Below are 22,288 nucleotides of genomic sequence, written 5' to 3'. Positions count from 1 at the left end.
CCCCCAGCTTTAAATGTGCATATAACCATACAGAACAACATAAAACACACATCCCCAGCTTTAAATGTGCATATAACCATACAGAACAACATAAAACACACACCCCCAGCTTTAAATGTGCATATAACCATACAGAACAACATAAAACACACATCCCCAGCTTTAAATGTGCATATAACCATACAGAACAACATAAAACACACATCCCCAGCTTTAAATGTGCATATAACCATACAGAACAACATAAAACACACACCCCCAGCTTTAAATGTGCATATAACCATACAGAACAACATAAAACACACATCCCCAGCTTTAAATGTGCATATAACCATACAGAACAACATAAAACACACACCCCCAGCTTTAAATGTGCATATAACCATACAGAACAACATAAAACACACATCCCCAGCTTTAAATGTGCATATAACCATACAGAACAACATAAAACACACACCCCAGCTTTAAATGTGCATATAACCATACAGAACAACATAAAACACACATCCCCAGCTTTAAATGTGCATATAACCATACAGAACAACATAAAACACACACCCCCAGCTTTAAATGTGCATATAACCATACAGAACAACATAAAACACACATCCCCAGCTTTAAATGTGCATATAACCATACAGAACAACATAAAACACACATCCCCAGCTTTAAATGTGCATATAACCATACAGAACAACATAAAACACACATCCCCAGCTTTAAATGTGCATATAACCATACAGAACAACATAAAACACACATCCCCAGCTTTAAATGTGCATATAACCATACAGAACAACATAAAACACACATCCCCAGCTTTAAATGTGCATATAACCATACAGAACAACATAAAACACACATCCCCAGCTTTAAATGTGCATATAACCATACAGAACAACATAAAACACACATCCCCAGCTTTAAATGTGCATATAACCATACAGAACAACATAAAACACACATCCCCAGCTTTAAATGTGCATATAACCATACAGAACAACATAAAACACACATCCCCAGCTTTAAATGTGCATATAACCATACAGAACAACATAAAACACACATCCCCAGCTTTAAATGTGCATATAACCATACAGAACAACATAAAACACACACCCCCAGCTTTAAATGTGCATATAACCATACAGAACAACATAAAACACACATCCCCAGCTTTAAATGTGCATATAACCATACAGAACAACATAAAACACACACCCCAGCTTTAAATGTGCATATAACCATACAGAACAACATAAAACACACATCCCCAGCTTTAAATGTGCATATAACCATACAGAACAACATAAAACACCCCCCCCAGCTTTAAATGTGCATATAACCATACAGAACAACATAAAACACACATCCCCAGCTTTAAATGTGCATATAACCATACAGAACAACATAAAACACACCCCCCAGCTTTAAATGTGCATATAACCATACAGAACAACATAAAACACACACCCCCAGCTTTAAATGTGCATATAACCATACAGAACAACATAAAACACACATCCCCAGCTTTAAATGTGCATATAACCATACAGAACAACATAAAACACACATCCCCAGCTTTAAATGTGCATATAACCATACAGAACAACATAAAACACACACCCCCAGCTTTAAATGTGCATATAACCATACAGAACAACATAAAACACACATCCCCAGCTTTAAATGTGCATATAACCATACAGAACAACATAAAACACACATCCCCAGCTTTAAATGTGCATATAACCATACAGAACAACATAAAACACCCCCCCCCAGCTTTAAATGTGCATATAACCATACAGAACAACATAAAACACACATCCCCAGCTTTAAATGTGCATATAACCATACAGAACAACATAAAACACACATCCCCAGCTTTAAATGTGCATATAACCATACAGAACAACATAAAACACACATCCCCAGCTTTAAATGTGCATATAACCATACAGAACAACATAAAACACACATCCCCAGCTTTAAATGTGCATATAACCATACAGAACAACATAAAACACACAGCTACAATACAAAGCTACCATAAACCACAGCATGCACCAAATGCATAGAAATGCTCGGATGGATTCTTCTTCTATACTCGCCCACTTTATATTAAAACTATACCTTTAACTGCTCTTATCTCCAGACTTTGTTCCTAAACTCCTAAAATTCTCTTATGGTTGAACGTTCAACCATACCCCATTTCCCCATCCTGGCAAGAGTCCCAATTTACTAAACTCCACCTAGCAATAACTCTCTCATCTTACATAAAATTCACACCTAGCTCTACCTCACCATCTGGATCTACTGCATATTATATGTGGTATTGTTAAAAGCCATGATCTAGATCTCCAGTGACTGGTTTTTGTATTGAGCTACTGTATGCTTTTCAGAATGTACTGTCTCTTAGTTCTCCACTGTATGGTGCTGTACTGAATTTGTACTACACTGCTCATTTGTAATGTATCTTTATAGTCTATGTAATTGTTTGTTGCATATTGTACTATATGTACTGTGCAATACTTATTCTATGTGTATGGACCGTTTCTCCTCAGGCCTCCACTGAAAATAGGCTCATCTTGGCCCAGTGGACTATCCCAGTAAACAGATGCAAATCAATAAATAAGTAAATAAAATAAATAAAGCACACACACACATGCACACATACAAAACAATATAAACGACCCCTACAAATCACAAAACATAGCCATATGCAAATTTAACTTAAAGCCAAATATATAACACAATTTGACACTAAAAGCACATCCATAAAAACAGAAAACAGCAACCATAAACCAAAACTGCAGATAAACCATAAGAAATAAAACCAAATTACATGTGCAAAGATCCATCCATCCATCTTCAACCCTTCTTCCCATTTTACACATGGTGGGACTTCCCTCCAAAAATACAAATTATTAAACACACCTTATATTTGTATTTCTACATACCTTTATTTACAATACTATGCCTGTCTATGTCTTTCAATATCTTATCCAAAAATAAAACTATTATCACCCAAATAACTCACACTAAACTGCTAAGCATATAAATTGACAATAACTTAAAATTCAATATTCCCATAGCTCAAGCCATTAGAAGGTCCACAAGAAACTATGTCTTCTATACAGAAACAAAGAATTTCTAACAAGAAACACAAAAGCTACTGTCACTCTCACACACCTCTTGTCAACTGTCCTATATGCCTCCCCAATTCTAACCAACCTCCGCAAAAATGATCTAACCAAGCTCGAATCTTGTTGCAATAAAATTACTAAGTTTGCCACTGATGACACATCACTGTACATCTCTTAAACAAGTAAAATGGATAGAACTTCCTCAGCTGCTACACTGTAATCACTTAATCTTTTCTCACAAAATACTGCATCAACCAGATAAAACTCCTGCTCTCAAAAATCTTATACAACCGTACATCACTTCTAGACCTGTCTGTTCCAATAACATACTCCTAGACATCACCAAAGCTAACAATTCAGCTGGGGAATCACTCTTCTCAAACTACATTCCTAAAATATGGAATAAAATGCCAACCTCAATAAACTCCAACTGCTCTACACTACAATTTAAAAAGCTCCTAAAATCACACTTAATAGACACTTGGCTCTGTTCTTATAACTGTCATGGATAGCCCTTATCTCAGTCTCTTTCACAAAATATTGCTCATTGAGTGTTATATTACACCAGTATTTGACCTCAACTATATTGAAACTATTTGTCTTTCTCATTCAAATTGTACATATTCTTATATGATGAGTGATGTAAATATTTGCTACTAAAGAATTGTATTGTCCATCATTATGTAACTGTTGTTTGCGAAAACTTCTGTGATTTCTTGCATGTTTGTAAACTTCTGTAATTGTTTGTATTTCTTATAACTGGAGCTTTGCTCGCCAGGCCTCTGCTGAAAAAGGACCTGTGTCCAGTCAGACATTCCCGGTAAACAAATGTAAAATAAATAAATAAATGTATATATATATATATATATATATATATATACACACACACACACACACACACACACACACACATACACACACACAAATATGTGTATCAACACACACAGACATACATTTACATATGCAAACAAAAAATACATAAATACAAATTCTACTTACTACAGTGTAATAAACCATTAAAGTCTCCTAATAAAACAAACAAATTAACTAACAAATAAATGAGACATCTGCAGTTTCTCTAGGTGCCATATACCTGATTGTGACATACATTCATCACATGCCCCTTTTTTGATATTTTTTGTTGATGGTTTTCACATTACATTACAGCTGAACTGCAACAGTTTGACTGAAATATGTTTTTAGGAGTTATCTTCTTGCTCTGTGGTTATACTGCTGTGGAGTTAGTATAGACATATAGATACACAGGTATATAGATGTGAGTATATACACAGAAGAAAAAAATCAAGAAGTCTCTAAAGTAGGACCCAACTAAAGGAAAGAATCTTAACCATGTTAGCCCACTGAACATACCTTCTGCCCTATCCAGGGGAACACACAAACAATGTTTGGTTAAGTAACTTCATCCGTAGTCCAGTGGAGGATCTAGAGACAAACCATCTGTACCAACCTGCCAAAGAAACAGGAAATATATCTCATTTATCACTCATTCAATTGCTGTACTGTGATTATTTATATTGAGGTAATGTGGCTCAGCAGCAGTCCAATTTCAACCACACACACACACACACACACACACACACACACACACACACACACACACACACACGTGTGCACACATGCATGCAGACACACACACACGCACACGTGCACACAGACACAGTTAAGCACAGCTTTGTTTCAGGAGACTAATTTGTGTGTAATATATAACTAAATGGAAATTTATCATAAGATAACAGTTTCTTTTTTATGTGTTTCAAGATACATAAATATGTAGATTCTGCAAAACAATAAAACAAAAAAAGTGATATAAAGCTGTAAAGCTGGATTTCTTAAAGTCTTTACATGTGTCACCACCACCACCTTCACCACCATGAAAAAAAACATTGCTATCACTTTTAAAGTTTGTCAAAGGCATGCATACTGATGAAGCTATGAATGAACCTAATCTCATATAAAAGGGTTGAATCTGTGTACAATGCTGCTTTACATTTACTAATATTGAAACTTCTGCATTAGTAGTTCCAGTAGCCTTTGCATTAGTCACCTGGCTTTTGTAATTAAAACATAATGAAATTTCAAAACCTACAAAGATAAGGACACTAAGTTATACAAGATGCAGTCTAAATGAAATCCCATTGTTGAAGGTAGCTTGATTTTTATATTTGTTTATATATTTTCATATCAAAAACAGCTGCCATAAGTAATGAGAGTAGAGATGTTTGGTAGAAGAATACCACCCCCCAGTATCCTACAGTAAATTTAGACTGTTGTTCATCCACACCATTTTATGTTATGCACTTTCACATTGGTTATTAATATTGAAGGCAAATATATTCCCCAGATCCACGACAACCTGTGAAGGCATTTGCACTTACCAGTGGATAGCTTACAATAATTACACCTTAGATTATATACAAATGCAGTGTAACTGAGAAACATTATAGTAATTGAATGGGAAGATATTAAAACCACTATACTAAGCACATTATGTAGGCAAGGCAGAAAACCATACCGTAGAGCAGTTTATATTAGTATACTGATTAATGCCTTAGTGTGCAAAGGCTTTCTGAGTCAACACATTTGGACATCAGCGAAATATGGCTGCGAGGGGAAACATCAGCCATTAGTATGAAAGAGCTGTATATGATGGCAGTGTTTCAAAAGAAGTGTATATTTTAAATACAATTTTACTTTATAAATCAGTAAGATTATGACATTATTTATAAAAAAAAGTCTGCCTAACTTCCTGTTTTAATAGTTTCATACTCTACTATTATTGCACAAACAGAGAAACCAATACAAGACTGACAATCATACATATTTTATGACCTCTTTATTTATATCATTGATTTGGGGTAAAATGCATTTCTGCCTTCTGTTTGTTAGCAGTACCATTTTACTCCATGCCATACACGGGTGGGCTGCACAGCATACCTTGCTATTTAGGTATGCTTTACCATGTTTTCATTCAAGCTGATTTACCAGTTTGTTATTTTAAATGGTAGACTGTGATGATAAGTTTGCTTCTTCATTCCTGGATCACAGATAACACAAGTAAGCCTTCTCCTGGAATCATCCCAGGTCATTTTTGTACTACAAGCTTAGGAGAGAACCATGTTCTCGCTGTAAATTGCTTTGGGATCTAGCCCATGGATGGACTATGGTAATAATCTTTAAGGTTTAATTTAGTTACATAGAGACTTGTAAAATTTAGAGTTGTCATAAAAGAAAAATAACTGCATTTAGCATGCATGACAGAAGTACTGTCACTCTTTATTGAAATCATGTTACTGCAAGAGAATTATTGACATGAATTACTGTTGAGCTAAAAATTACTTAAGTCATTAAGTGCTAAATAAGAAAAATATATACAAATAATGCTAAAGGTTTATACATTATTCACTGAGTCTGACAAAGTAATTTATACTCTGATTATGTGAATATATTAACAAAGGAATTGCTGCTGGATTTAGTATACATTTCTTTTTTCAGGGAGAAGAACATACAATGCAAACGTTTGAGAAGAAATCAAGTACAATAGAATGGTAAACCCCTTTCTTTTTTATCTATCTGTCTCTCTATGTATGTGTGTGTGTGTGTGTGTGTGTGTGTGTGTGTGTGTGTGTGTGTGTGTGTGTGTGTGTGTATGTATGTGTGTGTGTGTGTGTGTGTGTGTGTGTGTGTGTGTGTATGTATGTGTGTGTGCGTGTGTGTGTGCTTATTTACAACAAAAACATAACTTGTTTTATATACATCATTCACAGTATTAGTTCTTCCATTATTCTGTTTAAATTTTTCCATATGTGAAATGTATGGTTATATAATGTTACATAATGTTCTTGTACTTCCTTCTGCATTGCTTTCTTTTACAAACTAACTTTCAGCTTATCTGCTTAATCAGATTCAGAGTCTTAATTGGGGGAATATGCCCATGACAACATGTGTGTGTGTGTGTGTCTATATAAATATATATATATATATATATATATATATATATATATATATATATATATGTGTGTGTGTGTGTGTGTGTGTGTGTTCCAACAGAGATCTTCATAGGGAACATTTCCCTTTACTTCAATGTAGTGCGATCTCTGAGTTCATATATTTAAGTAGTGGGGTGTGTGTGGTGCAATCCCCCCACGTGGGGGTTCGGGTAAATTTTTTTTTTTTTTTATTTTTTTATTATTTGTTTGAAGTTTTAAAACTTCCCTCATATGGTGTCGATCATATGAGAGTCGAAGTTTTAAAACTTCAAGCATATAATATAGACCCATATATATATATATATATATATATATATATATATATATATATATATATATATATATATAGGTAGAGATACACACACACACACACACACACACACACACACACACACACACACACACACACACACACACACACAAGCAAGCACACAAAAATTCATAGCACATATGCATATGGGCAGTTAGGGGACTGTTAATTCATCTAAGGCATATCGTTTGGATGTGTTATGAAACTGAAGTTCATACTGAAAACAGTACAGAAAGTATTCTGCTGAGAACAGACTGGAGAATCAACTACCTTGAGACAGTATTCTTAACTGGTATATCACCATGCAAGCTCATCGCTCTGTTTTGAAGAAGGAAACCTTACAATTTCACACATCAGCCTCTGTCCTGACATTTTATTTTTATCAATTTATGTACGGTACTTTTTAAAATGAATTTTGTTTTGCTAGACATATACTTTTCTTTTCATGATGCAGATATTTTATGTGCTTAGATGTTTAAGCATTTAAATTATTTGAATTTTTAAGTTTTATAAAATTATTATTTTACTATCATGTAATTTTTTAAACTTTTGACAAATTTTGCATAAAATACACATTTAAGAAAAACCAAACAAACTATCCATGTAACAGACTCAGCAGGTATCACATTCAGCATCAGTGCTGAGGATAGCAGAGGGTTGTACATAATTTGTTTCATATTAGGTGCATACGTGTGTGTGTGTGTGTGTGTGTGTGTGTGTGTGTGTGTGTGTGTGTGTGTGTGTGTGTATGTGTGTTCCAGTGCTAGCACTAATCATTTTATTTTAACTGGTGTACTCCTGTGGTATCATTATTCAGATGAGATGTCCTGTCTTCCTATTTGTCCAAGTCTGTGGTAACTCAGGTGGGCAAAAAGGAGCCTTTGCCACTGATAATAAAATAGCAGATGTAAAATGATTTTGCTGATATTCTCATATCTGCTTTCATCACTAGCTACAACATACATCCAGATAAAATAACTACTAAAACATTTTACATGCATTTGCTTTACATCATAAAAATATGAATTACTTTAGCCCTTGTTCCAGATTTATTCAAACTTTCATGTAATGTAGCAGATCTCTGCATATTTTTGATGCATCTACCTATTTCAATGCTTGATCTTTCCCTTCTTTTTTGTATCATTAATCACACTGGTTTAGGTTTCCCACACTCCTTATCTCTTTTTAGATCAGCATTTTTGTTTGAATGATTTAATCACAATTTGGATTTAATTCATGTGTTCACTGGTGTTAAGTTGGTTTCCAGTGATTAACAGTTAAAAATGCAAATTATGTTGTTTAGTATCTGTATTATAAATCAAACTATGTTGAAATACAGAGTTTCATGATCTTTACCATCTGCAACATAAATTAAGTGTTCACTTCTTTAGAGCCATGATCCAATCTTCCATAAAGGCAAACACATGGTGCTCATAGTCCATGTGTCCTGCTTGTGAATATGTTTTCCCTTATTTGTAAGCTTATGGTTGCTGCAGAACCCACCTGCTATGGGTAAAACAGACAGTTAACCTCTCTTAATACATTCACACATTTATCATTCATTATCTCTCTTAATACATTCACACATTTATCATTCGTTATCTCTCTTAATACATTCACACATTTATCATTCGTTATCTCTCTTAATACATTCAAACATTTATCATTCGTTATTTCTCTTAATACATTCAAACATTTATCATTCGTTATTTCTCTTAATACATTCAAACATTTATCATTCGTTATCTCTCTTAATACATTCAAACATTTATCATTTGTTATCTCTCTTAATACATTCAAACATTTATCATTCATTATCTCTCTTAATACATTCACACATTTATCATTTATCTGCATGATTTCTATTGTTATTTTTCTCCTTACTCCACACTACAACAATACTGTAAATATTGGTACTGTGCTTGACTACTGCATTTCAGGTTATAACAGTCATTTCCAAATTATGATCACCAGTATTTATTTTTAACATGAAACTTAATTTTTTGCATTTAATTTGCATCTTATCTGCATCTAGATCTTTGTTTTGCTGCTCAAATATATGTCTTCTGCCAGCATTCATATAAATTCCCATTTGTGGTATTCATTTCTTTTCAAGTGATATTAATAAACTTGTGAATCGTCTGGTTTTGCCAAGTTTAACCCAACTCTAACTATTGCTATGTACAAGATATATATTTATTTTCACTGTGTTTATATAATACCAATAAATGACCATAAATAGCATGCAATTTTATTTCATGTCAGTATGCGGTAATAAAAAATCCTAGTCAAGATGCTCTACTTTATATTAAATGCATGCTAATAAGAACATCCTTTTTCTTATTACATAACTCACAGTAAACCTACATTTCTATGTAATTTTCTAAAGTTTCTAATTTTTTAATTCATTATTATCATCCATATCACCCTGATCCATCAGTACTTCTGAAATCTTTTGATTACGTTGCTACTGATTTCTTCTTTCTCATGCCTATTTATATACAGATTTTTTTCTCTATAATAGCTTTTCCTGTTATTTTTTCAGTTTAGATTGTTAATTGTACAAGCATCTTTTCATTGGCAACTCATGATCACTGGGATTTTCCCAAAGCTCCACAGCAGGGAAATGAAGACTACTGGAACCATATCCCAGGCTAGAGGATAACGTTCATTACCAAGTCATGTCCTTAATGTTCTGCACTAAGTTACCAAACTCAACAATTACTTCCATACCATCATGTTTATATCAATTATGATGTCCTCTGTGTAAGGCAATACGTTATAGTTTTTACATCACTTCACCCCGGGGATCACTTCAGTGACCTTGCTTGACAGGGGCACTGGGAACTAACTTTGGGTGGCATGATGCCAGGGAATCTTCTAGGGCTAGGCTTATATCGGCTCCAGGGCCATTAGCCTAATACACACCTATGAACCTATGAACTTAGTGTTCATGAACATACCTGTCAACTGTCATGGTTTTGAAGAATGAGTGACTAGTGCCCCATATGAATGGCCCTTGATTAGCAGATACATGACATTATGTGGAATGCAATTTATTGGTAAATGTGTTTTCTGAACACCTTGGTACTAATGTAACTAACTGTTATGTTGGCCTTTTGTATTATTTCATAATGTTCTGCTGTTAAAATACTTTTCTTTATGTTATTTATTGCTGTGTTTCTCATTATACTTCTTATATTTATTTTGAGTAATCAATATTATCTTCCATTATTTAAATACTAACATTTGTTTGGTTATGTTTATTTTTCCTTATGTTTATATTTAATTTACTACAGTGCAGCAAGGTAGGCCTGTTCCTGGTGATCCACCTAATTTGGCTCCCCTGGCCATGGCATGGGGGCCAAGTATGTATGGGGTGGGCTGCTGGTGCCCCCTTTGCTGCCCCTGCACAACTTGTGTCATCTGATATTTCTGCCCCACAGGCTGGGGCTGGGTCCAACTCTGGGGAGTGGAAGTGAAAGGGGTGATTATGTCACCAATGAGGAGCTACCAGGCATGGTGCATGGGTTGCTGTGCCGAACTGTCATTGCGTGCCTACACCAGATGGAGAACATACTGTCCATTCTGGTGGGGCAGCCTCATTCTGGACACCACCATCCACCACTCCCTCCAAAGGAGCAGTGAAGGAGAAGTGCTGACAGTCCCATGGGTGAGGACCTGAGTCACACTGCTACTGCTACTGTGTGTGCTGCCCATGGGACTAGAATACCACAACACCCTCCCCATCCAAGGTGTTCACCCCCTTTTTGTGTCACACACCAACCCTGTTTGCTGTGTCTGTCTTGTGAGTCTACCAAAGCTTCCTCACCTTTCTAACTTACCTGCCCCACACATACCTATGTCCCTTTCACAACATTCAACTCTCACCTTAAAAGAAAAAACAAAGGGACACCTGTCCCAAAAAAATATTGTCTCATACATATCTCTCTGTTTCACTCACATGTCCACTGGACACACTTAATTTGGTCCATTTGGCTTAACAATGCCCTTCTATTGTTCTCACCCCTCTCCCTAAGGTTGACAGTTCAAATGTAGCTAAAAAATCTGTTAAAGTGCACAGTTGTTGCTGTACAAGAAATGGATAGCTGTGGTTCTTTCCTACATCCTTCCTGCACATCCCTACATGTCTTTCACTATGTTTTCCCCCTGCTTGCACCTCACTTCACCACTGTCTTATCTCCCCAGTTTTCATTTCTTTAAAGATTTTTTGCACTGGGCTGCACAATGCACAGCATCACTTAGCTTATCTAAATGACACTATATTGATATAGGTATGTGAAATAATAATAATCATTTTCACATTGTATACCTGTGCCCTATTTTGAACCCAGGAACATCGCACCTACAGACCAGTGAATCAACCTACCAAGCCACACAGCAGTTAATTAACACAGGTGGTTTAAGCAAAACATACCAATTGTCAAGTTACCCTCATTAAGCGTGTTTAAGCTGGGCTGAGCATCACGCCTCGTTGCGCAAATTTGCTTAGAGTGATGGAAAAAATGGGAGTGTAACGTGGAGTCTGGTACAGGAATACATCACTAGAAAGGCAGGCACATAATAAGGGATGTAAGTGAGGTCTCTAACAGCAGGTAACTGTGCACCTCTATCTGAAACAGTTAAAAAATACACCTGCTAACACTTTAATAGAAAAATAGGTGTTTAATTGGGACTGTTGTGGAGAAATACATCCCTACTATAAACCCAATCACATGATAATGTATGTAAATCAGGTATGTAACAGCATGCAAGTATGCAAGTATATACTGAGAAATACATCTGTTGTAACACTGACTTAGTAGTGCATTGTGTTAAATGCTTTGAAAGTATTAGCGTTTGGTACACAAGGTCCTGGGTTCAAATCCAGTGGTGTGTACCTTTTAAAATACATTCACATGTCCATCACCATTATTAATTCTGTAATGAATGACTGTATCAAGTATTTATCCACCTAAAGCATTTCAAATGCAATGTCTGCTGTTCAATGATGGAAGTCAAAGGCCTGCAGATAGGACCACAGTTCAAATGTTCATATTACAACATTAGAGAGTATCAGGTCATGCTTTACTATGTATTCACATATGATTTTAGGTTATGTAATACAATGGAGGTCCAGTAACATCAGACTGCATCACATACTTATTTGCTACTGATATTATATATAATCACTAGGTCCATGGTAGTGGTGCTGCGTTAGCATTGTCGCCTCACAGCAAGACGTTGTCCGGTTCGATTCTCAGCTATAGCATCTTCTGTGTGGAGGCATACGTGAATGGGTGTGCCTTCGTTGAAGGTTGTGCATCAGGGCTGGTAACTCGGCATGTAAAATTCCACTACCAAACATTAGCGGACCGGAGTTCCGCTGTGGCAACCCCTAACCGGGATAAGCCGAAAGACACACACATTATATAAAATCACTGCCGTACAACTAACATATACATATGTAGGTTGTGGAAGCAACAAGGGTTGCCAGCACACATGTTCTAGACAGCTACCATAACTTAATACATGGCTTGGCAGTTGTCCAAATGGTTGTCATACTGGTAAATGTACCCCCTACCTTTTCAAGGATACAGCAAACGTTGCCTTTTACTCTGTTAATAATATCTTTGGCTAACATACTTACCTTAAACATGTACCTCAATAACCTGTGGAATGTTTTTTTTTCAATCGGGCTCTGTACACCAAGGTTGCTAATGGTCATATTATTACCCATAAGTGATGTTGTCCTCCACATTCTGCAGCTGCTCTTACTATGTTTATTGCCTGCAGCAGCAGCAGCTGTAGATTGAAACAAACACGTGTATGCAATTATTATCCAGTACAAAGATCCTCTCTGTGCTGATGTTGTATCTCTACCCCAGCATTTCTACCCTATCAAATCAGAAGGTGGATGGATGCAATACTGAGGCCTTATATCACATTAATAGTCATATGGGATTGCCTGATTATACAGCAAATCACCTGAATATAGCCCAGTTGGACACTACCCGGTTAACAAATGCGATAAATAAATAAATAAATAAATAAATACTCAACCACAGACTGGTCAGTGGCAATCACTTGCTAATGAGAACCATCTTAAAAAGCAAACTCCTAGACAGGGAAGGCATTGTGTATGACAGTTACTTCTATGGTGAACTCGTTTGAACAACACTTATATATATGTATCTCGCAAGAGCGGAGTATTGTACACCATCAGGTATGTAACCTGTTTTTTTTCAACATGATGCATATGTGTTATTATACTTAAGGGGAATTGGGATTACATCAGTAAACCTTTCTTACAACTGTACCTATGACAAGCCATTGATCTGTAGCTGTGTAACACCTGCAGAGGTTGTAGAGTACAGCAAGGGTTTAATGCTGTCTGTTTGCTAGGGACACAGGTCTTTTGCATACTGCCTTTGTTGGCAGTTATAATACTACACAGATATGTTTTGGCATTGAACTATAGACATATGCTGAGGGCTTTCCTGCTGGGGGCCACACTACAAGTGGACTCCTGTTTGGGTGTGTAATATGATTATATTTGAGTATCTGTCATGGCACAAGCACATGTAGGTCATTATTGCTACTATCACCACTATCCTAGTTGCTGCCACACCCTTTGCATGATTGCCACACTGCTGCATATGGGATATGTACCCAGTCAGGGAATACTGATAGCCTTCCTTAATTGCTGCATCTGTACAAACTGTGCAGCCATATATGTGATCCTGACTTGTGTTCTCATAGTTTTGTATTTCAGGTGTTAACATGCATGCCAGATGTCGCCCACCTTTGAGTAAGGTGGAAAATTACCTCATTATTGAATCATTACATCAACACTACCAAGTGCTTCTGTCCAGAGGGAGGGCAAATAGGCAGGAGCAACAAGCCTTGTGGAACAAACTCGTCCATAACATAAATGCAGTGGGGCATCATAAATGACCATACAATCAGGTGCGACACTGTGCCACAGACATGATCCACTTGGCATGCAGAAGGGTAGCAGATGTGGCCAGGGATCATCAGGTCTTTGGTAATGGGCTTGCAGCAGAACAACCTCTGTCAGCCACTGGGGAATTCCTGGTGAACTTTGTAACACATGATAGCTCCCAGGCTTAAATCACACCATATTTTGTGGATGTGGGAGCCACCAGTTCCAATCAAGAGGAGTGTCCAAGTATGTTTATTTGAATCAGCATCAGCATACTTTAGCATTTAGCATGTCAGGCTGTATATGGTTTTATATGGTGGTCGGGTGTATTATGGAGTGGGGGGAAGCAGGTCACCAGGAACCAGGTTGCATGCAGTTGTAAGCTCATGCAGAAATTGTGACCCACATACCTGTTATCATAGCAGCTTATCCACTGGGGGATATTTGAACATGCTACCAGTATTATAGTGTAACATGTAGTGCTGTTTACAGTACATCTCCCTCAATTATTTTTAAGGACCATCAGGAATAGGAAGAGGCCATGCCCTTGCCGCTGGTATGCACAAAACATTTTTGTCACAGATGTAGATTTACTACAAGGTATTAGATAAAGTGTTATCCTAGACATGCTGGTTGGATACTTGTACTGTCTGCATGATTGTCAAATGTGGAGTTATGTTCTGACTGTACACACTGTGGTCATACCTATGCCTTGGAGGTGTGACCACAGTGATTAATTGCAGAATATTGACAGGAGTTTTCAGATAGCCATACCTGTAAATTGTGCAGAGTTGTGCAGAATGTCAACAGTGTACATAATTTATGTATTGTTCATGAGAGTCTGATGTAAAGAGCTGTTATTCTGCAATATTTACACATGTAGGTTAAACTTAATGACCTCAGGTCCTAATATATCAGATTGTGGGTTGTACAAGTCTGTAATAGTGAAAGCAGTGTATACAGCTTAACATATATTCAAACATAGTACGGCATAGCATAGTAGTGCAGAGATTAATGTGATGCTTTCCCATTTATATCACAGATAACCTGGGAGGTTGGTCATTGTCCCCTTCACAACCTGAAGTCACTGTCTCTTCAGACTCTGATGATGACATTGGCCAAAGTGAGACACAGCTGGGGGTTGCAGGGCCTGAATCTGTCACAGAGGTTGACATCCCTCACCCACCAACATTGTCACCCTACACAGTCAGTATGCCTATGCATATCCAGTACCCTGAGGCCAGTATTGAACAGTCATAGGGTGGGGACATTGAACAGGGAAGTGTGGCTACTATGGCTGCTGCGAGTGTGGACACTGGCCATAGCCAAAGAATCAGTGGGGTTCTACACCAGCAGATTGATAGAGGTGCTCATAGGAGGTCTCCTGTCCCTCCACCACTTGTTGCAGGTGTCTCATCACATGTTACTCGATGTATGTTTAGGTCCATCATGGAGGCACAAGCAAGTATCGAAAGGAACTCCAGACGAATGCTCAGAGTACTGGATGCAGCACAGTCTGACATCCCTGACTGCCAACACTGTGTTGCTGAGACTAAACCAACTCCTCTCCCCTACTCAACATATGTTTAAGCCAGGCTCCCCTACTCAACATGGGTTTAGGCCAAGCCACAGCAAAACTACTGCTCTTATGTCCTTTAAGGACACAGTCAAGCAAGCTAGAAACTCTGGTAAATTTGTATCCTCACTCTTTCTCGACCTCTAAAAAGCTTTTGATACAGTCTCCCATCCCTACTCCTTACTAAACTCTCCAGTCTAGGTATCATTCCCCCAACTTTAAACTGGTTCACTAACTATCTAAAAGACAGACAACAATCAACTAGATGGCTCAACTCTTTCTCTCCATTTCTTGAGTCTTTCACAGGTGTTCCCCAGGGCTACATCTCAGGACCCCTTCTTTTTATTATTTTCATAAATGGCTTTCACTCCACTCTTAAAAATGGATCTGTTGTACAATATGCAGATGATTCAGCCATTATTTGCTCTGCTGAATCAACAATAGAACTTCTACTAATAACCCAAAATGCCTTTACTTTTACTAAAACATGGATGACCAATAAGCAGCTAGCCCTAAATCCGAGCAAAACCAAATTGCTACTATTCACTTCCAAGGAAAACCTATCGGTTAACAAGAAAGATTTCATCATTCATTCCAAAAACAACAACACCACAGAGGTTGCTTCCTACACCAAATTACTAGGAGTTACTCTAGATTTAAACCTAACATCTGACCTCCATGTCCACAATAATATCAAAAAACAACCCAAAAACTAGGCATCCTCTACCGACATAAACACTTTCTTAACTGCTCCACTAAGTGGACCTTTGCCTCAACCTTTCTCCTACCTTCTCTCCTGTATGGTGCTCCTCTGCTTACTAATATCCATTTTCCCTAAAATACAAGCTTGAATCCTGTTACAACAAGATTGCCAAATTTGCAACCCATGCAAAATACTCTTCCCATCATTGCATCTCCCTAAAATCACTCAACTGGCTTAAACTTCCATATTATTTAACATACCTACAATTTCTGATAGCACATAAAATAATTTACAAACCCTCTGACTGTCCATCCATTTCTTCTGTCTTAACCCACTGCTATCGAAACAGGTCATTCAGATCTGAAAATCAACTTTTTCTGCAAGTAGACAAACCCAAACTACCAGCTGGTGTCATGCTCTATTCCTTTGCTGTTGCAAGCTATGCAATTCTCTCCCTGTAGCTGTAATAACCTCCAGTAATCTCTCTTCCTTCAAAAAATCTCTGCAGCAACAGCTCTCCACCCACTGGCAATGCAGATGTCTCAGTTCTCATCCAGCCATAACCTGATTCCCCTTAACTGACATCCTCTTACTCTATCATTAATTAATATACATACAGCTATCTGCCTATGACTTACTATCTATCTATGCCCCACCATCTTGCTATGCCTTACTAGCAGCTAATATATCAATTACACACTGCGCTGCAATACTGTGCTGGCTGACGCTCTTCGCACACCATGTAAATATTTTAATATGATTGCTTTTATCAATATATTACATCTTAACATACAAGAATACAATTACTTAATTAGTATGTATCTCCAAACTGTATTATTCTGTACATATCGTATGCTTTACATGCTTCTTATTCTGCTGTTTGTATAATAATGCTTTGTGTTGTATAATACTGTTTGGCAACTCTGGCCCAGTGCACTTTCCCGGTAAACAAATGCCAATAAATAAATAAATAAATAATACCCTGGATTGGTTGACTGATGCAGCGGAAAGACATTGGTCTGAGATCTATGGCACACTATCTGTCTTGGAACGCACATTGGCTGTGATGGAATGTCTGGTTGGGGTTGATTGTCGGACTTGTGGACATAGGTCAGCAACTACATCTGCTAAGAGTCCATGTGGCCATGTGTAATCATGCTCCCATAGTGACAGTACATCCAGTGCTCCATAGGGGAGTGTGCTGTCCACACTAAGATGTGGCAGGTCATGGGCTCATGGTCCTGGGCAGTCCAGTGAAGGACACGGTCCCAGTGGACAGCAGTCACCCTCAGGTAGTAGCCCTGCACCTGACCTTGGGCATGGAGGTGCCAGTGCGACTCCTTGCAGAACCAGATCTCAGGTTCAGAGGCAGAGATGATGATCTGTCAACTCTACCATGCACTCCTCAAAGCTGCCTAACATACATTCATGTAGGGCTAGCACTGAGCTTGGCTGTGTGCATGCAGAAACTCACATACCACTGTCACATTCAGGTCACCTACAGACACACACACTGCATTTGCATGGTCCGTCTTGCCTACTCCCTTTTCTGACTCACACACACATGCTTGACAACCTTTTGTGTCAGCCTAGGCCTCCTGCACTCACATACAACACCCTGTGCAAATGATGATACCTGTGCCACATCCCTGTCATCAATCTCAGTGATGCAGGGAAATGAAGTTACATGTCTGTTCCACAGGGTGACTAAAAATATTTGTATTTATGTCATCCATTGTTGCTGTTGACATGCTACTTTTACTGGTCAGTCACACATATTGTACGCTGCCATTTGTAATGAGGAAACCACATTATGGTGTGTACAGTAGGTTGCGTACTGTTGGAATGGCTGTGTAGTCACATAATGAAAGGTGTCTCATGGCACTGTTTATGTTTCACTTTCAGGATTGTGTAGGACACAGCTGTGGGTTTACATCTACAATACACCCATCAATGTCAGAACACAGGATGGAATGACAGGACAGAAGAAAAATGCCATCAGAAAGGTAAAACAGTGTAGTTGCATGGCTCCACAGGATCATATGTGTATAATAAGCTAACACAAAAAGGGGCATCTTTAATCCTAGCCATGCATTCCTAAACTCTGGCAAGGTCTGACACCCTTGATAACTGTAAGCAAGGTTTTAGAAGGTGACACATGGACAATCCGAAGCATGTGAGGATTCCCATCTACACTTTACCTGTGTCCATTAGAGACATTTGTCCTAAAGCAGTTATGTTTCTCATCCTGTCAAGTCACTTGCACATGATTTGCATTAGGGCAGAACTGTGTATCACATGCATTGAAAGCCTGTTACATATTGGGCGTGGTGTCTGGGCTACATACCTGCCTCTCTACGGCATGTCTTGTTTATAACACAGTCAAAGTTCAGGTGTGTAGGACAGGTAACTCTCATGCTGGTCCTTGCTTGGACATGCAGAAGGTACACAGTGTGGTCTGACACCTCCCTGCATGGCAGGCATGCACCTCCCTTCCAAAGCATGTTGCAAACATTCGCAGCAGAATTAATAAATGCAAAGATGAGCAGGTTTTCTGTGCATGCATAGATATCCACATGTTCACTGCATAGAGTGCCTACAGACAGTGTGAGGCTGTCAACCACAAGGGTGTTGCAGCATGACCTTAATTTTGCTGGGGTTGAACAGTGTCACATGTTTGGGTATGGTATTGCGACCATGCCTAATAACAGGATTATGGTTAATGCAAGTGCCACATGCCTGGCAAAGCATCGTAATCAATCTAGCATGTTATGCCACATTGTCAGTACTGTTTTATCTTACAGTTGACAACATACAGCCAATAACATGATAACTTTTAGCTTCTGTCAGGCCACTGCCTAACCATGGCCTGTTGTGATGTATAGACAAGCCAGATTCTATTGCTAATGGCATTATCACTGACTGCTGATTAGATGTGGAAAGTGTCACCAACCTTTTACTTCTACTTCACACAAACACAAAGTGTGATAGATGTGATGATATTATAAATCTTGAATCTATGCTTTCTCAAATACTAGTCCATACATATTGCAATCAGCATGTTGCCAACATGCACACCTCACTTTCTACTTCACCCAAATCCACATCACACATACCCATATGTGCAGAGATCCTTAATAAACACATAAGTAAACACCAGGCACCTCAGAAACCCAACACAAGCCTGCTACACATAGTTACACCTATGCAGAACACAGTGCACACAACAGCTCATGCACCACTGTCTCACCGGTCAAACACCCAAGGCAAAACACAAAATCAAACATATGATTCATAGGTGATTACATCATGAGACACATTGATGTGCCTCTCACCAGGCTAGATCAGGGAAAGATCACAGTCAGATTTCTGTGAGATGCTAGGATACACCACATGGGACATGCACTCACATCTGTCAACATCAGTTACTGTTATAAGTACATCATACTTCCTGATGGTGTGTACAATTTGAGGCATACGTCTCAGGAGTGTATGCAGAAACATGACTGAATTTACAGACTATGTGTTTCAGGCAGGTATGCCGTTGGCCTTTAGATGCATTTTACCATCACCTAGGATGATAGCTCATTAAAAAAGGTACATGATTGACTCCAATAATTGCCTCAGTGTGTGGTGTCATCCAGAGGTGCTGTGACCACTTCACTCACCTGTCCCCAACACACGTACACCATGACATCTCCACCACCTGTCCCATACAATGTCTCTCTAAAGAGCAGATAGTAAATGTGTTTGATTTTATGTGACAAATACAGCATGTATTGAACCTGCTAACATTCCATGCTGCGTCCTATATGGGATCCACCATGGCTTAATACAGCCATTGGGAACTTTTTGCAATCATAGTGTAACGACTAGCTGCATCACAGCTGACTGGACAATGGCCACTGTTATCCTCTTGCACAGAGGGGGTGCGTCCACTGACCATGGGGCATATAGACCTAGTAGGTGACTAGCCATATCTGTGAAGCCATGGGGCAAATCTTCATGGACCTTATCAACAAAGATGGTTGACTACAAACACTTGACTCTACACTGCCTGGATGTGTGAAATGGAGATCATGCATGTTAAACCTGGTGGACATCTATGAGTTAGTCACCAGTGACTGGATGGAGGGGCATCTTTGCACATAACCACCCGGACCTTGCCAAGCTGTGTGATATGATCAGTGACTCAGGCATCATTGACAAAACCAACCAGCTAGCCATCGACAGTTATATCATTAGCGGGATTACTAAATGGCTCACTGATAGAACACAGATATTGAAAATAGGGGAGTCCAGTTCCAATATCAGAGCTGTATCCAGTGGTGCTGTACATGGGTCAGTCCATGGTACTCTGATGTTTGGAATCCATTTATTCAAACTACAAACACAAAGTGAATGCCTGTGGCTGACAAAGTCGATTGTTGCCTGCAAACCAGTAGTGGTCATAGAATCTCCAAATTAAGTCAACATCCTACATGAGGGTGTTACATGAATATATGCTTGTTGCCACAATCATGGCCATAAACTTAATGCAAATATATGTAGTGTCATTCCTTTTGGGAACAGCAATATTCCTGCTACTTAGCACATCAACAGCAACACTTTAGGTACATACTCAGGAGTAAGAGACCTACCTTGCCTGAGATCACCATGTCTCCACAGTGGTAAACAGGCCATTAGATGTTGCTCATGTCATAACTGAGGGCACTGTCCCCTACATATGATGTACTTATAACCTCCATGTACTCTTGCCCATCAGACCAATATTTGAATGCAGTGGTCAGTTTATGTACATATACAACCACCAGTAGCAATTGCAGAGACCACAAAGGTCGCTTACAAAGGAAATTCAAGTCTACAGCATCTGTCCAATGGGGGTAGTGTAATATCAGTCACTTTAGTCTGTGTCATACAGACTACTCACAGGTGATCTCGGCCTTGCATGCGAGGAAATCTCTGACTATGCTATATTGGAACTGCTGCATATCCATAAGTCAAATTGTACACAGATTACTCACTGTAACAACCATAACTTGGTATATGACATCACTGACACATGCTAGAGGGAGAGATATATACCAGAGTGTAAGTAACCTTTGGAACAGGATACTGATTAATGTCAAACAGAGCACCTCATTGGCCCTCTTCATATGCATTCTGTACAATTGGATGGGTGACCATAAGTTCATCTAGGGGATTCTTCCTGTGTCACTCTTGGGCAGGGGCTATAGGTGCTGAAAAAGGACTTGGTTAGGATTGTAAGGGCCCTAGGCCCATTAGCATAGTAAAATCCAATAATGCTATTATCCCATAGGCTGATATAAAATATTCTGACTAACATCCACACATACTGACTTGGCTACAGTGAGTATAGTACCACTGCCAATTCATATTTACAAAACACTGCACTGTACACACATGGCCCAAGTTGGCTGCAATGATATTAGAACCCCTACCTAACTACTCATACATGATATAAATCACAGAACTTAGTGCACATGCCACAGCTTAGGTCTGACACTAAGATGTCTTTAGGTACTCTTATGGTAGATGACATCAGGAGGCCTTGCAGGAACAGGTCTTTGGAG

At 38.4% G+C, this 22,288-nt stretch overlaps 1 protein-coding gene across 1 annotated transcript in view; it reads left to right on the top strand.

Moving 5' to 3' along the window:
• Positions 1-22,288, top strand: part of LOC122812125 (adhesion G protein-coupled receptor E1-like) — a gene marked incomplete in the record, with an annotated part of 2,110,064 nt that overhangs the window by 1,983,830 nt on the left and 103,946 nt on the right. The window contains 1 exon segment of the mRNA XM_044084415.1: positions 6,666-6,718. Coding sequence (XP_043940350.1) covers positions 6,666-6,718 — 53 coding nt within the window.

Source organism: Protopterus annectens, chromosome 9.part0, assembly GCF_019279795.1.
Source record: "Protopterus annectens isolate FY-2018-M chromosome 9.part0, PAN1.0, whole genome shotgun sequence".
Lineage (NCBI taxonomy): Eukaryota > Metazoa > Chordata > Ceratodontiformes > Protopteridae > Protopterus > Protopterus annectens.
The sequence above is the reverse complement of the archived record's forward strand: the minus strand, read 5'-3'. Positions and strand labels throughout refer to the sequence as shown.